The sequence below is a fragment of the Lytechinus variegatus genome, chromosome 12 (assembly GCF_018143015.1).
Source record: "Lytechinus variegatus isolate NC3 chromosome 12, Lvar_3.0, whole genome shotgun sequence".
Lineage (NCBI taxonomy): Eukaryota > Metazoa > Echinodermata > Echinoidea > Temnopleuroida > Toxopneustidae > Lytechinus > Lytechinus variegatus.
This window is the reverse complement of record NC_054751.1, coordinates 25,966,809-25,985,059: the sequence shown is the minus strand read 5'-3', so window position 1 is coordinate 25,985,059 and position 18,251 is coordinate 25,966,809. Positions and strand designations below refer to the sequence as shown.

The following is an 18,251-nucleotide window of genomic DNA, read 5'->3' as shown; positions in this document are numbered from 1 at the left end:
TGTTGATTTGAATCAATAGAGAAAAATCAGACAAGCACAATGCTGAAAATTTCATCAAAATCGGATGTAAAATAAGAAAGTTTTGACATTTCAAAGTTTCGCTTATTTTTAACAAAAAAGTTATGAACGAGCCAGTTACATCCAAATGAGAGAGTCGATGATGTCACTCACTCACTATTTCTTTTTTTTTATTGTTTGAATTATACAATATTTCAATTTTTACGAATTTGACGATTGGGACCTCCTTGCCTGAGGCACAAAATGTTAAAATAATGGAATTCCATGTGTTCAGGGAGGAATGAAACTTCATTTCACATGACAATGACGAGAAAATAAAAATGTTTCATATAATAAATGAATAAAATACAAAAGAAAAAGTGAGTGAGTGATGTCATCAACTCTCTCATTTGGATGTAATTGGCTCGTTCAAATAACTATTTTGTTGAAAATAAGCAAAACTTTAAAATGCCATAACTTTCTTATTTTACATTAGGCCCGTTTCGGGTACACGTGTACACGTGTACACGCACGGTCAAGTCAGTGCACGTGTACTAAATTCCATCACCGTGTACACGGAAGCATCTGCATAAACAAGCTCACAGCCTCACATTAAATCTTAGTTCTCAGACACTGCACATGTTTTAATTACTAATATGTCAACATATTTCAATTAATCCAGAGTGAGTTCACTTCCAAAATCGCCAATTTAATCCACATTCTTTCTGGAGACTCACGTTTTTGTACCACGAAATGGGTCTGCTCCGGTCTCAAAAGCTCGAAAGCGTTGCTCAATCACACTCAGAGTCAATTTGAGAATCACCAATTGCGATAGCGATCATCGCTACAACTTACGTGTTATACGCTCGCACACAAGCCTACAAACAAACGCTCTTCAAATTGGCAACATAATAATGAAAATTAATCGATAACTTCAGTTACACTTATTCTGCAGCGATCTGTGCATGCATGTACGGTACAGTATACAAAATGCGCATCCACCGAGCGTCGGCGATAGCTAGGGCCCTGCACTGATTTTCTTTTGCATTCTTTATTAATTTAATGCGCTGCTAAGCCGAGTAAACTTTTAATTTGCACCAATTTTTTTGGATTGATACTTCAAACTTCTCAGGTAAGCTTTAAAACCGTGACTTAGGCTATATAGACCCCTTTTTATGACATATTGATGCGGGTCCGTGTCGACATGAAAACAGAACTCGCTCTCACAGTGTTTACAACGTGTACACGACCGAAAAACACGCCGTGTACACGTGCATCAAAAATGGACTTTCAAAACGGGCCTATTTTACATCCGATTTTGATGAAATTTTCAGTGTTATGCTTGTTGAATTTTTCTCTTTTTATTCAAATCAAGTGTTTGTTGGGGTGGACTTGTCCTTCACAAAATTTTTTTTCTTCATTAGATATAGAGATTGAAATATTAAAATTTTCTTGCCATATTTACTTTCCACCAATAGAGGGCGTACACAAAAATATGCCCAAAATTAAAGTTTTTGAGCACTCTGGTGAAAATTATTCCCAATTTACTTTTGAAAAATAAATTGCGATTGTATGGAAATTAGTAATTTTGGTCACAAAAGTGATATTTCAATGATTTTTTAAAAGTGTGTGCTATATGTACAGCATTGACATACCATAGTCCTACCTGTACTAGATTCCCAACAGGCAGGATGGTTGCAGTGAGCAAGTGACATCAAGTGGATTTGAATAAAAAGAGAAAAATCCAACAAGCATAACACTGAAAATTTCATCAAATTGGATGTAAAATAAGTTGACATAATTGACAGTTTCACTTTTAATTTCACAAAACAGTTGTATATGCACATCCTGGATGGTATGCAAATGAGGAGACTGATGTCATCCACTCATTCAATGAACAAGGTTATGATATACCTTGTTCTTAGTTGCATCTCTGTGTGTGGCAAAATAAGGTTGACAATGTTTGGATTATTTTTTCTTCTGGACAAATGCTTGATTTTTGTACACTGTCAGTTTCCATTACAGCTTTTCATTAACTTGGCTCTAAAGTAAATTTGATTCTTCAAACAATTTTTTCTGTATTTAAAACAGAGCTTGAAAAATGAAAATTTTCTTGCCATATTACTTTTCACCAAAAGAGGGCGTACACAAAAATATGCCAAAAATTCAAGTTTTTGAGCGCTCTGGTCAATAAAAAAATATTCTAAGCTACTAATGAAAATTGAATTGCAACTGTATAGAAATTGATAATTATGGTCACAAAAGTGATATTTTAATGATTTTTTTAAAGTGTGTGCTCAATACAGCATTGGCATACCTGTAGATTCCTACCTGTAGATTCTCCACAGGCAGGATGGTAGCAGTGAACAAGTGATGTCATCCACTCACTACCGGTACTTCTCTTGTATTGTATAATTTACTCTATATGAAATATTCTAATTTTCTCCTCATTTTCAAGTGAAACAACGATTAATTCCTCTTTGATGATGTGGGATTAGGCCTAACGTTAGTAATACTATTACTAAGCTGAACCATAACTATCAAACAATACTATTACTCATACATAGTATTGTTTGATAGTTATGGTTCAGTTTACACCAAAAGCTTCGGTCTCTGTTATATTAATGTTCCGCTGAACTCCATTGGCTCCACTCACCAATTACAGAGACCGAAGTTCCAACTCGATCTGTACAGTGACTCAATGGCCATATGTTTCTGTATTAAGTTCAGATAAAACAGGGAAGTGAATGAAGTTGCATGACAACCGAAGTAATCACTGTTTGTCCTTTTATTATTTTTTCCTGTTTTGCCTTTTGGTGCATATCAGGGGGGCTTTTGCATTGTTAAGCCCCTAATGGTGGCTGCACGATCGCGAGCCATCTGTGTACGAGGAGAAATTTAAAAAAAAATTAAATGTTAAAAAACTCCTCGAAACAGACGGCTGCCAGCTGTCTAGGTTCAGTTTAGTTATGACATTTCAAACTTTACACTGACCACCCAACTCCTCCCCCCCCCCCCCCACTTTCCCCCAAACTAAGCAAAAGGCCCAACTCAAAGTCAAACTGAGTTGAACTTGGAAACTGAATTTGAATTCTGCATTGCACAGAGGCAGAGCTACAGAGTGCAGTGACTAGTGAGTGATGCAGATGCAGCCTGCATCTGCATCACTCACTGCACTCTGCAGCTCTCCAGTACCGGGTACCGTACTGTGGCAGTGAATAGTTTGCTACTCACCACATCCTTTTTTGAATCTAACATTACTGCTTGGCCGCCTTGGCCCCTTCCACTTGTGGGTTGTTGTTGCTGAATTGGAGTTTCCATTGTTTTTCGCTCTAACTTGCTACCGTACTCTGTAGTTCTAAATTGGTTTTATTCTTTTCGCAGCTAGAGCTTGCTGCTGCCGACAAAATGTACACACCCTTGGATGGAGTTAATGTGACCGAGTTGAAGGATTAGATCCCAGCAATACTGATTTACATTAAAGAGGCAAACAAGGTTGTGTTCTCCAATATTTGAAACTTAGGTTTAACAAAAATATCAATAAAATAGATCAAAAATAACATGCAAATTTAAAAAGGAAATAAATTTATAATATAGAACTGTTTAGTAAACTATTCAAATAGATTTCTTGTTCATATTCCAAGATGGCAGCGCCCATGAAGCTTGTTGTTAAGTGGAGTGGTCAAGAATATGAATTTACCGAAGTTTCTGGTAATGATACAGTGAAAGATTTGAAAGAAGCAATTCATGAGAAAACCGGGGTATTACCGCAGCGGCAGAAAATTCTTGGATTGAAGTTTAAAGGTAAACGAATTACCTTATTTTTGATCAGGTCAACTCGTCTCTCTGTGACTCTGTCACTCTGTTTAACCCAGGCCCATAGCATAGCGCCCAGGGACAGGGAGCTCTGCGGGCCGTAACTCAGCCTCTCACTCAGGCCAGGGAGCCCAGCCTCCCAGGGGCTTACCGTGTATTTGGCCATAGACATGGGACTAGCATGACTAGGGTAATTTATGGTCAAAATATTTATCAAAGTTTCAAAATGAATTGTGAAAACAGATTATTCACTTAATTGGATGACGGTCTAACATGTGGGCTGTGGCAGTATCTTGACATCGAGGCACAGACTGGAACCTCAAAAAAAACGAAAAGATCTGTCGCAATACCTCTCCTTATTCACTCATTCAATGAACAAGGTTATGATATAACCTTGTTCTCAGTTACATCTCCATGTGCAGATGTGTGGCACAGGCGCGTAGCCAGGGGGGCGGTGGGGGCGGTTGCCCCCCCCCCCCGTAAACGTCCCCAAAAAGAAAAAAAAAGAAGGGAAAAAAGAGAGGAGAAAAGGGAAGGGAGGAAAGGGAAGAAACAAAAGAGAAACTCCTTCACTCTTCTTCACTCTAAATTTGTATATGAATTTTGGTTCCGCGCTGTGCGCGGTTAAATGATAATATTGAAGTTCTCCATTGTTTCCCCCACCTTTTCTCTAACCCTGTTTTTCCACCTCAGCTATATGCTTCTTGCCAGTTAAAGTTAAAATTGTATACATTAGGGCATGAATTTGAGACTTTGAGTAAGGTTAGGCCGAAGTAAATATATGAATTATCTTTTTTTTCAATTGATCGCGCAACTTCTGGTCTGGTCGGCACCCAGCGGGTAAAATCTTTATATCAGTTTCTGCCGTCACCTCCATAAAGTCAACTTTACCCGCTTTTCAGCTCTTTACTAAACAACCATAATTTTGGGGCAAACAGGTTCCTAATTTAAAAAGAGGTATGAAATTCGTGTCGTATTAAATAAAAAAGTACAATATTTTTTATCAAATTGTATTAAACTTCATGTCATTTCCTTGACCAAAAGCTTCGGTCACTGTTATGTTGGTTGTTCAGCTGAACTCCGTTGGCTTCACTTACCAAATACAGAGACCGAAGTTCTAGCGCGATCTGTACAGGGGACTCAATGGCCATATTTTTATGTACTTAAGATCGGATAAAACGGGGAAGTGAATTTGCGCGACAGCCGAGGTAAGTCACTGTTTTTGTTCCTTTTAACTTGATTTTTCTCTGTTTTTTAGCAATTAATGCCAAGAGGGAATATTAATTTGCATTTTGGTTGTGTTAACTTTCAAAATTTTTATTCATTAAAGACAAAAATTGAAGAGCCCCGACAGGGGGATTTTGCATTGCAAGTCCCCTAATGGTGGCTGCACGATGGTGAGCCGTCTGTGTACGAGGAGAAAAAAAAACTAAAATGTTAAAAAACTCCTTGAAACACACGGCTGCCAGCTGCCTAGTCATTTCCCTGTATACATTCATCTCCAGTCCTGTTTTGTGCCCTCAGTTTGAAATTTAGAATGACACTTAAGTTTCTTTATATTCAAAATGAAGCGCTTCAGGATAAGTAAAAAAAATTAAGCATTCTTTTTTTATATAGATAGATAATTTCAATAAATCACAGAAGTTTCAAATTTTTGCGCACTATTTTCCTTGTAATGAAGTTCAATAATCTTAGAAAATCAATTGAATTAGAGCCGATTGGGTATTAGAGATATCTACATTTGATGAAACATCCGCCTATTGAAATTTCAGAGTTTCATTGCTCTGCGCGGGGAGGAATATCTTCCTCTACTCCTCTGTTTTGCGAGTTAAAAATATGCACTGTTGCTAAATTGTTTGTAATCAAATCTGATCTTTCCAAAGAAAGTATTCAATATATCTTTGAGAATACCCTTTTCTCGGGACCCTTTTTATGGCAAGAAAAATTGATAAAATGCTTTAGCTTCCTCGCTTCGCACAGAGTTACTATCATTTTAATTTCCTCCATTGTATACCTCTTTTGTGCGTTCACAATCACTTTTGAAAACAAGGTTCAAAATCGCAATATAGTCAACCGAATTTGAGGTACTAGAGACAAGAAAAACGGCTCCTTTTCATTTTAATTTATGAAACACTAAAAGCTTTGCGCTTCGCGCGGGAGGGGGAAACCCCCCTCCCTGCACCCACCCCCTAGGGAGCGCTTCGCGCGTTCTGTAAGTGTTGGCATGCTACGCGTGCATTTACCGCCCCCCTCCAAATTGAAATCCTGGCTACGCGGTTGGTGTGGCAAAATAAGGGTGGCAATGTCTGGCTTATTTTATCTTTTTCTGTGGGACAAATGCTTGATTTTCTTACACTGTAAGTTTTCATTACAGCTATTTATCATATAATTTGGCTTTTAATCTTATGTAATTTAATTCTTTAAATTATTTTTTCTTAATTAAAAATAGAGATTGAAAAATGAGAATTTTCTTGCCATATTAACTATCTATCAATAGAGGGCATACATAAAAATATTCCCAAAATTCAAGTTTTTGAGTGCTCTGGTGAATACAAAATATATTCCCAAGTTACTAATGAAAAATAAATTGCAACTGTATGGAAATTAGCAATTTTGGTCACAAAAGTGATATTTTAATGATTTTTTAAAGTGTGAGATCTGTACAGCATTGGCATACCATAGTCCTACCTGTAGATTCCCACGGGCAGGATGGTTGCAGTGAACAAGTGCTCCTTATTATTCTTTCAAAATTCATAACAAAATGGCCGATTGAGACTGGGGTAGAAGGAGAGAACTTTTCGGGGTTTTTTGAGGTTCCAGTCTGTGCCTCGATGTCAGGATATTGCCACACGTTAGACCTTCATCCATATAATCTTGTTAAGTGCATAATTTCTGTTTTCACAATTCAGTTTGATAAATATTTTGACCATAAGTTACCCTAGTAGTCCTGTGTCTATGGCCAAATACACAGTAAGCCCCTGGGCTCCCTGGGGCTGGGTTACGCGGGCAGGAGCTCCCTGGGTTAACTGAATCTGACTTAGCTGGCAGCCGTCTATTTCGAGGAGTTTTTTTTTTTTTCCTCCTCGTACACAGACGGCTCGCTATCGTGCAGCCACCATTAGGGGACTTACAATGCAAAATCCCCCCGTCGGGGCACTTCACTTTTTGTCTTAATGTATCAAACTTTTGAAAATTAATGCGACCGAAATGCAAATTAATATTCCCTCTTGGCATTAATTGCCAAAAAAACAGGGAAAAAATGAAGTTAAAAGGAACAAAAACAGTGACTTACCTGTCGCGCAACTTCATTTCCCATCCCAGTTTTATCCGAATTTAGTACATAAACCCCGGGGGGGCCACTTACATTGACGAGTGGATACCATGCGCGACCAAAAAAACACGTAAAAAGGATGTCTTTTTCACGATAGGGCACGTTACGTACGTAACGTGATAAGGGTGTCAAAAACACAAAAATAATGAAAAAAGGGTATCTATTTCGCAAGGAAAATTACGTGTTTAGGGTCGAATTTGCGGGGATGATAAAACAAAGATAGAATGTTTTATAAAGGATGTCTTTTTTGCCCCAACACTTCGTGTTTAGGGTCCGATTTGCGCGAGGTGTAGATCGAAGGTGGGGTCGTTCTAAACCAAATAAGGTCAAGCCGACGACCGAAGGACCCGTAACAATAAAACATTCCTTTACTTGTTTAGGGGTTCATTTCAGGGAACATTTGCCAAGAGTATCGTTTTGTTTCCAATACTTGTAAAGGGTAGGGTTTCAAACGCCAATACTTGTTAAGGGGTGCATTTTCAGAAAATGGAAATTACGTGTTTAGGGTGCTTTTCGAGACCCCATGGTCGCGCATGGTATGCACTCTTGAATGGAAGTGGCCCCCCCGGTACATAAACATATGGCCATTGAGTCCCCTGTACAGATTGCACTAGAACTTCGGTCTCTGTATTTGGTGAGTGAAGCCAACGGAGTTCAGTTCAACCAACATAACAGAGACCGAAGCTTTTGGTCTAAGTCTGACTCTACCATCCTGCCTACCCAGGGAGCTCCGGCCCGGAGCTCCCTGACCTGAGTTACCATCCTGCCTGTGAGTGTGGGGAATCTACAGGTAGGAGACTATGATATGCCAATGCTGTACTCAGCACACAATTTAGTAAGTCATAAGTTTTGTGACCAAAAATATTAATATCCATCAAGTTGCAATTTATTTTTCATTAGTAACTTGGGTGTAATTTTTGTATTCACCAGAGCGCTTGAAAACTTGAATTTTTGGCATAGTTTTGGGTACTCCCTCTAATTTAATTGCCTGGTGGAAAGTAATGGGGCAATATACACTGAGAGTATACCAAGGAGATCATTTGGGTGTGGAAACGACCCACAACCAGTAGAGGCGCTGGTCAGAAAATTGGGATTGTCCGAGTTTACAGGGACTGTCTCAATTTTCAAAGATTTCTCCACACAAGAAATCAAGGAAAGTTCGGGGGGGGGGGAATTAAGGTCACTGAATCTATTTTTGGCGCTCCTAATTTCCGTAATTGCTGTCTTTGTCCCGCAGGGGGAAGTAAAAGAAAAACGTTCGCTTAAACAAGGACAGTCTCAATTCATCAAGACCTGATTTGTCTTGGTTTATGAGGATATCCTTGTTTTCTGGGACAATCCCAATTTTTGGACCAGCGCCTCTACTGCCAACGATCAAACAACAACAATATGGCAAGGCAATTGTCATTTTTCAATCTGTATTTTTAATTAAGAAAAAAAAATAATTCAAAGAATCAAAAATTTACTTAAGAGCCAAGTTATATGATGAATAGCTGTAATGGAAACTGACAATGTCAAAAAGACAAGCATTCGTCCCAAAGAAAAATAGAAAATAAGGCAAACATTGCCAACCTTATGTCACCACACAGGGAGTAGTAACAGAGAACAAGGTCATATTATAACTTTGTTCATAGAATGAGTGGACTCTGACTCTCTCTCAGAGTTGGAGGCTCACTCTTGAATGTCTGCTGCCACTCCCTGCCAGGCAAGAGCAGGGCGCAGACCGGGTGGCTGTGGCATGATGTGCGGCTCGGCCATGGCATAGCACAAGCCCCTGGCCCGACCCGTAGCCAGGAGGCTCCTGGCTAGAGATCATTCACTAACGTGTGCTTACTCTCCACAGAGCCAGGGATTGCGTCCCATTCTTGTGCATGTAGATCTACCGCGAAAAAAAATAAATTTTTGCCCCCGAGATTTCTATTTTTCTATTCCTTTGCTTCTAAAAGACCTACATGTAGCCCTAAATAAACCTAAAACTTGCCGCGATGTTTACGTAACCATCTTGTTCTTTTTGTTCTTTGCCAAGCTACAGTCAAGATGCATATCCAGTGATAATAATGCTCTGTACTCTTGTAGCTTGGCGAAGAGTAAACAAGTTTTCTCCGTCTTTTCATACTATTTTTCTTGTTTTTTTAATGAATTCTTGTTAAAAATGAAATCAATATCATATAAATGTCGGAAATGAAGTTATATCCCATTAACAATAACATGATTTAGGGTTAGATCTTGTAGAAGGAAAGTAGAAATCTCGAGGGTGAAAATTTCAGGGTTTTTTTTTTTGCGGTACACGCACAGACCAAGCAGATGTTAGTGAATAATTTTTACTCTCTAGGATAGGAGCCTCCTGGCCACCTACCCGGGCCTGGAGGCCCACCCGGTCGGTCTCAATGTGTTGATCAGACCTGTACAGGCATGACTGGGTGTGGGATTAAACACCAGTAGAGGTGCACAGCCGATATGGGAGACTGTCTCCCTAAAGACTTTTGTAAAGAAATCGGGTATCCAGTTTTAGAGACGCTCTCCAGTTTGGGAGACCAATTTCCTTATCTTATCTTTCCGTTAATGCCCACAATCATTATATTGATTATTATGTCATATGAACATCAAGATTGACTTGACCTGAATTTTGCTGGGACCGGCAGATGCAGTACACTGGATGAACACCCTACTCTTTGACGAATAAAACTTTGTGATGAAGACTTTTTTTTGGGGGGGGGGGTGGTAGAAAACGAACTAAAATTTGTGATGGGGGATTGTCAGCATTTCATTCAGCTAATAATAATATTAATAATGGGTATTTAGAGGCGTTAAAAACAAAAAGTGCCATAGCGCGTACAATCAGCTTGAAAACCCTCCCCCTTTCAAAAATCCTGCGTACGCTAGCCTACTGTTACTATATATATTGACTATTTTACATATTTTACATATCCACAGATTCATCTTTGGATCCAGACTATGTTTTAATTTGTAATGGATGGAGTCATGGAGAAAGTGAAAATTTGAATTCTTATCCAAAAGTCATACTTATAACTACAGGAGTACAGCAAGTACAGGCCCCACAGGGATCCTTCACTTTAGCCTACATTTATGTAGAATGTAGTAATTTATTAATAGACTGTCAATCCTATTAAAAGTGTGAAACAATTTTCTTTCAATTTGAAGGCAAACCACCAGGAGACGATATCCAATTATGTGCTCTCAACATCAAGCCCAACACAAAGATAATGATGATGGGGACTCGGGAGGAGACTATCATCGCAGCCAATGCCAAGCCCACTGATATTGGTGAAGTGGTGGATGACTTTGACATTGAGGATGAAGAAGTGGCTACTGAAAATAGGTCAGTGACACCTTTTATGCAAATGATGTATGATAATAATTATAACATTTGTAGGTATATACTGATGTTCTTATGAATTTTTACTTATATCCACTTATCATATTTTCTAAACTTGCATTCTGGTATTAATAATACACAGCATTTATTATGCGCCATCTATCTAGTAAACCATTCCAAGGTGCCGATGGATGAAGGGGTTACTGGAAAAAAAATACATTAAAGGGATGGTCCGGGCTGAAAGTATTTACAATTTAATAAATAGGGTAGAATTCACTGAGCAAAATGCCAAAAATTTCATCAAAATCGGATAAAAAATAACAAAGTTATTGAATCTTAAAATTTAGCAATATTTTGTGAAAACAGTCACCATAAATATTCATTAGGTAGGCTGATGGTGTCACATCCCCACTTGTTCTTTTGTTTTTTATTATATGAAATTAGGTTAATTCAAATTTTTTCTCCAAGCACTAGAAAAATTGGATAGAAAACTGATTTAGTGCATTAGATATTTATTGCTGCAACTTATTTTATTATAAGGGGGACGTATTATATACACAAGTATGAAAAATTGGAAAAAAAAACATGATTTTATATAATAACATAGGAAAGTGGAAAGTGGGGATGTGACATAATCAGCCCACCTAATGAATATTCATGATGACTGTTTTTACAAAATATTGCTAAACTTTAAACTTCAAATTACTTTATTATTTGTTATCCGATTTTGATGCAATTTTCGGCATTTTGCTCAGTGAATTCTACTCTATGTATTAAGATATAAACATTTTCAGCCAGGACCATCCCTTTAACATATTTAACAAAAGAAGAAAACAGAAAGGATTTTAAATACTTTTGAAATTGAAGTCTTTTATTGAAGTCTTATGAACCTACATGTGTGCATTGATTCTTTCTAATCAGGGAAGAATATTTGCAGAAAGTGGAGCGTCGGGTCAGGGAATATGAGATTAAAGTTGTGAATGAGTCCAGGCCGGGGAAGAAACTCCTTGTACTAGACGTCGATTACACATTCTTTGGTAAGTTTCCTTACACAATATTTGTTAAAGACTTAGAGATGTATACCTGAAAACCAATATTAATTTTAAAAAAATTCATAATGCATGGTCATGAATATTACACTCTGTCCTTTATGAATCTCAACAAGATTTAATAGTAATGTAAAACCATTTATTTTTTTTGCAATGTATAGCTTTACAAGTTAGTATACAAGCAATTGTATGAATGATTGAGAAAAGTATAAATGGGTGAAGTTAAATTATCACCACAAAATAATCATTTTTACTTATCATACCTGTATTGATATAACACCTGCAGTCAAATATTTCCTCAAGTAGACATGATAGGATAACTTGATTTTGAATTATTTATTTATAGATAAAATTATTTTGTTTTTGCAACATTTTTTTTTTATCATCTTGGTGTAACACTGCCATTCAATGTTCATTTAAGACCACATTACAAATAAAGTTGAATACTTTTTATCAATATAATTGTTGTATACAGATCACCTTTTTATACTCATGTTACCTGCATGCATGTATCATTGATTTCTTATTTTCAATGAAGATCACAGGTCCGTTGCTGAGAATGCCTTGGAACTGATGAGACCTAACCTCCATGAATTCCTTACTTCTGCCTATGAAAACTACGACATTGCTATCTGGTGTAAGTTGAGAGAAAAGAAATACCTAAAATACTTCTTAAATAGGCCACTTTGTCATAGTGCAATTGAAAATTTATTTTTCATTCTAAATTAAGTTCAAAATGATTCTTCGGATGCTGTGTCGCTATTCGCATTCTCATAGCTTAAGTTAACTCTAGATTAAAATATACCACAGTATATGAATGGAGTGCCAGATGTCAACTCATTCACCAATTACACTTTATTTTCATCATGCAGTGAAAGGCTTTACAAAGTTTTGATTCTGGCAATGAAATGTGAAGAGAAGGATATTTCAATGACTTCTTTTAAATAGTGCAATATCTTTTTTTATATTTAAGTTATCTTTGTCATGAATATTAAATAATGGTTATGAAACCTAGCACAAAAATGCATGCATTATTTCAGAGTACAATATTAAAAAAAACCCTTTCCATCAAAATCTATTGTGGGAAACTAAAAACTTGTTTGTGAATATTTGTCCTTGATGTTCAACTTGGTTTTCATGATTTCTCGTAAACATACTAAATCTAAATCTACGATGATACGATGACAATATATGAGTTTGATTTTGAAGAATTTCTCATGAGTTTATGCTGTTACAACCAGAGATTAAGATTTAAGTTTCAAGATCATATTATTATTCAGTGATTAGATTTAACATTGATGTAATTGCTGGTACACATGATAATGAAACTGTAATATTTGCTTTCCCCATTGGAATAGCTGCCACCAATATGAAATGGATTGAGGTCAAGATGAGAGAACTGGGAGTTGCTGAGAATCCAAACTACAAGATAGCATTCATGGTAGACAGCCGAGCTTGCATCACTGTACATACCCAGAAATATGGTATTATCGAGGTATGAGATCTACAATATTATTACTAAATCTTTTAGTTTTACTTTAGGTAAAATTTCTCTAAGATATTAAGATTTTTTTTATTTACTTTGTTCTATTTATTGTTATTCTTCATTTTTTCATTTTGGTGTTTTTTTGTACATATCTCTTTTATTTAGTTTATTTATTTTCATTTTCTTTTTTTTTGTTAAGTTTCATTTATTATTTATATTTATTTATTTATTATTATTTTTTGTTGGGGTGGCATTGTAAGAGTTGACAGGTGAAAACAAGCCCCATATCATGAGAGTATTTTATAAAGCATGTTGTGTGATTTTCACTTGCAACTGTTATAAGCTACTGAAATCCTTGTATCTGATTGGCTGAGAATGAATTAGTCAGTGAAAATCACCAACAAGATACTTCATAAAACACTTTCCTGAAATCGCTTTATTTGTATTATATTCCCCACCCTCTCTCTCTCTCTCTCTCTGTTTCTTTCTTTGTACATGGCTTATCAGCACATTCAGAGAAAGGCTGGGCCCTGTCTCACAAAGGGTAATGATTGATCCAAGTATATGGAAATCCATTAACGTCAGAATTTTTTTCTTCAGGAAATTTGCAAAATGTCCTCGGTAAACAAAGAGAAGCACACTGAATTTTAAAAAGAAATATGAATATATGAATCATATCTAGAAAATATTTTAAACAAACATGTATTTTAGGTGTTGATGTTGCTGGCTTTCCATATTTTTGGTTGATTGGATCAATCGCAGCTCTTTGTAAGACGGGGCACAGACGTGCAAAACACCTCAAAATTCCACCACCATCCTCATGAGCAAACAATATTGCCATTTCTACCTATGTTTTAGAACAATCATATAACACTTATATGGCACACTTGTGTTGGTGATGTCTTAAAAACTTTAACAATCATTCAATTAATAAAAAGGTTTCTACCAGGTTTTCTTGAGTTTTTTTTTTTAATTCTTTTTCAAACTTTTATTTGCAGACTAAACCCCTCTATGGTATTTTTTCTGTCTCGCTTCGGAGCCTGTAATATATGGGTTTGAGTGTACATGTTTAATGTTCATGTATGATAGAAAGTACAGTAATGCACTATTTGAGTGTACAATATTTGATCATATGCTCAGTATATCATCATAAGTGCATTTTTTTTTCACTGAGACAGATGACTTGAGGTAAAATTACAAGTGAATTTTTTTATTGATATTCTACACTGCTTGTGCGTTTTTTATGTATTGTCTTGAATATTTTTTTATTATTAATTAATTAATTTTCAACTGTTAATTTGCAGACAAAACCCCTGGGTGTGATTTGGGGTAAATATGAGCAATACAACCCCAAGAACACCATCATGTTTGACGATCTGCGAAGAAACTTCTTGATGAATCCTCAAAATGGATTAAAGGTAAGAGTAGAAGTATGTGCTCACTATAAACATACATATTTAATTAAAGCTTTACAGAGGCTTACCTGATGCAGCAACAAGTGATGTAGAAAACTGGTTCCCAAGTTTATTTGAATACATTAATACTTGAAAGAAACATCTCTTTATCGGTAGCCATATTAATATTTCAAAATTATTTTGTTTTTAGTAATCTGTGATTTCATGTTTTTTCTTCATTCAGCATTACCATTACCAATCTTCTCCATCATCATCATAATGATAAATAATTAAATATCATCAACACCATCATCAACACCAACCCAATCATCATTGTCATCATCTTCACCTTCATCATTACCGTCGATCATATCATTGTTATCATCCTCATCATTATCATTAATCTGGTCATCATCAGCAGCAACATCATTAATACCACCATCATCATCCTCCTCATCATCACCATCATCACTATGATTTGTATTATAAAATCACATATTTACCATCTTCACAGTCATCATCATCCCTTTTCACCATATTCTCCATTTTACCACCACATTCTTTTGTTTCCTCGTCTCTTTTTTTTTTTGGGGGGGGCTGGTTTTCTCAAGGAATAGAATTTTACAAAAATATAAACAAACAAATATTAAGATAGTATATGTAACAACTACTTTTAATTACTAGTAACACATGATTTCCCTAGACTCATTGCTAACATCCTAAAGCAGTAACAGACAATCTATGTTATGTGTATTTTTTTAAGGGACCTACTCATTAAAAAATTATGATATTGCCCCCAAATTCAGATATAGTAAATATTGAATATAGAGTCAAGCATAAGTTCTTTTCAACATGTACAGGTGGTTATTAACTTAATTCAAATAACTCTCATATCTAACCTTAATTTTTTTTCATTTGCCTACAAATCTTGTTTTCAGATCCGTCCTTTCCGGGAGGCCCATAAAAACCGGTACCACGACAAGGAACTCATGAAACTGGCCAAGTACCTCCGTGATATTGCACCCCTCGATGATTTCAGCCATCTTAACCACAGGCACTGGGAGAGATATAAACCGCCATCAACATGATGTTATAGAAAGGGATTGGGAGTTATCATTCATTATGCTTTCAATTAAGGACATTAACCAGAGAATATGGTGCAGAAACATGGTTGTTGACTTTAAAATCATATGTCCGTTTCCTCCATCCACCGAAGGTGGTTTACAGAAATGTTGTTATTGGATCATCTGTTTGTCTGTGTTGTTTTCGTTCTTGCAATAACTTTTTTGTGTCTCATCTCAAGAACTGTTTAACAAATCATCTTCCAACATGGCTGACTTTAATATTCACATGGTGATTATAATCTGATCAGGTTTAAGGTCAACTGTTGCAATGATTTGAAATGATTTTTTTTGTATGAATTTTAGTCTGAACTTAGCTCCTCTGTCCCTACTAGAGAATAATGTTTTCTCATAAAAGTATGAAAGATTTTGAGAAAAAAATAGAAATGAATTGTGAAATGTATTATTTGGCAATTGTGGAGTGTTAGAAGTGTTGTATCTGACAGACACAATAAGAACCCACTTTTAATATTTTTATGATTCAGGCCCCTCTCCATTTTCTGCAATTGAACAATGGTTAAGAATTAGATTCAGTCACATTCTTTACAAGACAATGTCTTTTACCCTGTTTCTGAAATCTATTTTAATGAATGGTAAGTTACAAGCTTCTGTTATAAGCTACTGAAATTCTGCAACTTCAGTAGCCAAGAACAAATTTGTAATGGATTTTTATTTAACAAGTTTGTGAAACAGGACCCTGATGCATAAATTGTCACTAAGTGATGAGTTTTCAGTCGAGGGGCTGGTTGCAGAAAGAGGTGCAATTGAATGCAACTCAAGAAATCACTCCCAACTTGTCTTGCAACCAATCAGAGACACATAAAATAAAGCTGGACTTTTTTGTCAGTTGCGTTGAAATGAGAGTCTTTCTACAATGATTCTCAGATGATTTTTTTAGCGATTAATTTAATGAATTTACCATTATTTGGACATTATATTTGGCTGTATACTTTTCACATTTCATAATGGTTGAATATGGATGCAGAAAATATCAGTTTTTGCTATTTCCATTTTCAGCCCTTTTGAAATATGCAATTATTTATTCTAATTACTGCCCTCTGTTTGATAAACTGCTTCCTACGATGCTTGCAGTTTCATGATCGTGTATTCTCACACTATTCTATTTTGCCAAGTAAACTCTTTGCATGCTGGATCAACTCAGAAGGGAAAATATTGACTAATGTTTTTTTTTGTTCCAATATTTCTGTTGTATTTTGCTTTCCTCATTGCACCAATGATAGGGACAGTTATTTTGTAGAATGTATTAAAGAATTGTAACTTCAAGGACAAGTCCACCCCAACAAAAACTTGATTTGAATAAAAAGAGAAGAATTCAACAAGCATAACACTGAAAATTTCATCAAAATCGGATGTAAAATAAGAAAGTTATGGCATTTTGAAGTTTCGCTTATTTTCAACAAAATAGTTATATGAACGAGCCAGTTACATCCAAATGAGAGAGTTGATGACATCACTCACTCACTATTTCTTTTGTATTTTATTATATTAGATAGCCAAGACAGATAGCCGAGCGCGATTGGACCATAACGCGTCACGTGATATGATCAAAATCAATGTATTTTCCCAGCTGGTCCACCTTCGATGAATATATTGACCAACCTGTCCATGAATATATTTTTCTAGGTGTATGGCGCCCTCTTGTGAATTAGATGTTACTATGCATTATCGGCATGCCTTGGGTCCTGGACCTGGTCTGGGCTGATTTGAATAAAAAAGGGTCATTCACTTCGTTAGACTAACGTTACTTAGATATTTATAGATCAAGATCTAACGTTAGATCTATACCAGTTCAATCAATCACTGTGAATATCATAAACATGCTGCACGCATCGTTAGGCCTAACTTTATCTTCATCATTAGAGGCTATCTAATATAACAAATATTGACTGATGGGATGTGTAAAAAAACGTTCTTTGGACCACCTAAAGGATTAGTATTTTCCCTCGTGATCATATTTTCCCTCAGCGCTGCGCGCTTCGGGAAAATATAACCCCTCGGGAAAATACAAATCTGGCGGTCCAAAGAATGTTTATATTACACACCCCATTAGTCAATATCTGTATAATATGAAATATGAAATATTTTTATTTTCTCATTGTCATGTGAAATGAAGTTTCATTTCTCCCTGAACACATGGAATTCCATTATTTTAACATTTTGTGCTTCAGGCAAGGAGGTCCTGATCGTCAAATTCGTAAAAATTGAAATATTGTATAATTCAAACAATAAAAAACAAAAGAAATAGTGAGTGACATCATCGACTCTCTCATTTGGATGTAACTGGCTCGTTCATATAACTATTTTCTTGAAAATAAGCGAAACTTTGAAATGTCATAACTTTCTTATTTTACATCCGATTTTGATGAAATTTTCAGCATTATGCTTGTCTGATTTTTCTCCATTGATTCAAATCAACATTTTTCTGAGGTAGACTTGACGTTTAAGCCCCAATCACACTTATTCCGAATCAAACAGAATTGGCCGGAATGAAAGGACTAAGGACTATTGTTCGACCACCAGTTGGTCATTTAAATCTACTTCGAACACCGTTCGAAAATACACCTTGAATGTTTTGAACATGACCAAAACCTTCGGGACGGCCAGAAGAAATGACAAAAGTATTTCGAATGCAGTCAGAATATTGAGAATGCGCCTAGAATGTCCAAAACAGTTCATTTTGACTATTGTATGATGATCCA

The 18,251-nt window shown here is 36.1% G+C and overlaps 2 protein-coding genes across 2 annotated transcripts in view; one reads left to right on the top strand and one right to left on the bottom strand.

Moving 5' to 3' along the window:
* The window catches only part of LOC121425692 (exocyst complex component 4-like), a 72,439-nt gene extending 68,987 nt beyond the window's left edge, over positions 1–3,452 (bottom strand). The window contains exon 1 of the mRNA XM_041621855.1: positions 3,232–3,452. Coding sequence (XP_041477789.1) covers positions 3,232–3,318 — 87 coding nt within the window. The 5' untranslated portion in view covers positions 3,319–3,452. The remainder of the gene's footprint in view (positions 1–3,231) is intronic.
* A 154-nt stretch (positions 3,453–3,606) lies between these two features.
* Positions 3,607–16,889, top strand: LOC121425693 (ubiquitin-like domain-containing CTD phosphatase 1). The gene is made up of 7 exons (XM_041621858.1): positions 3,607–3,801; positions 10,307–10,484; positions 11,403–11,518; positions 12,069–12,167; positions 12,889–13,025; positions 14,321–14,434; positions 15,349–16,889. The coding sequence occupies exons 1-7, from the start codon at positions 3,642–3,644 to the stop codon at positions 15,496–15,498; spliced, it is 954 nt and encodes a 317-aa protein (XP_041477792.1). The 5' UTR covers positions 3,607–3,641; the 3' UTR covers positions 15,499–16,889.
* Positions 16,890–18,251: the final 1,362 nt, after the last annotated feature.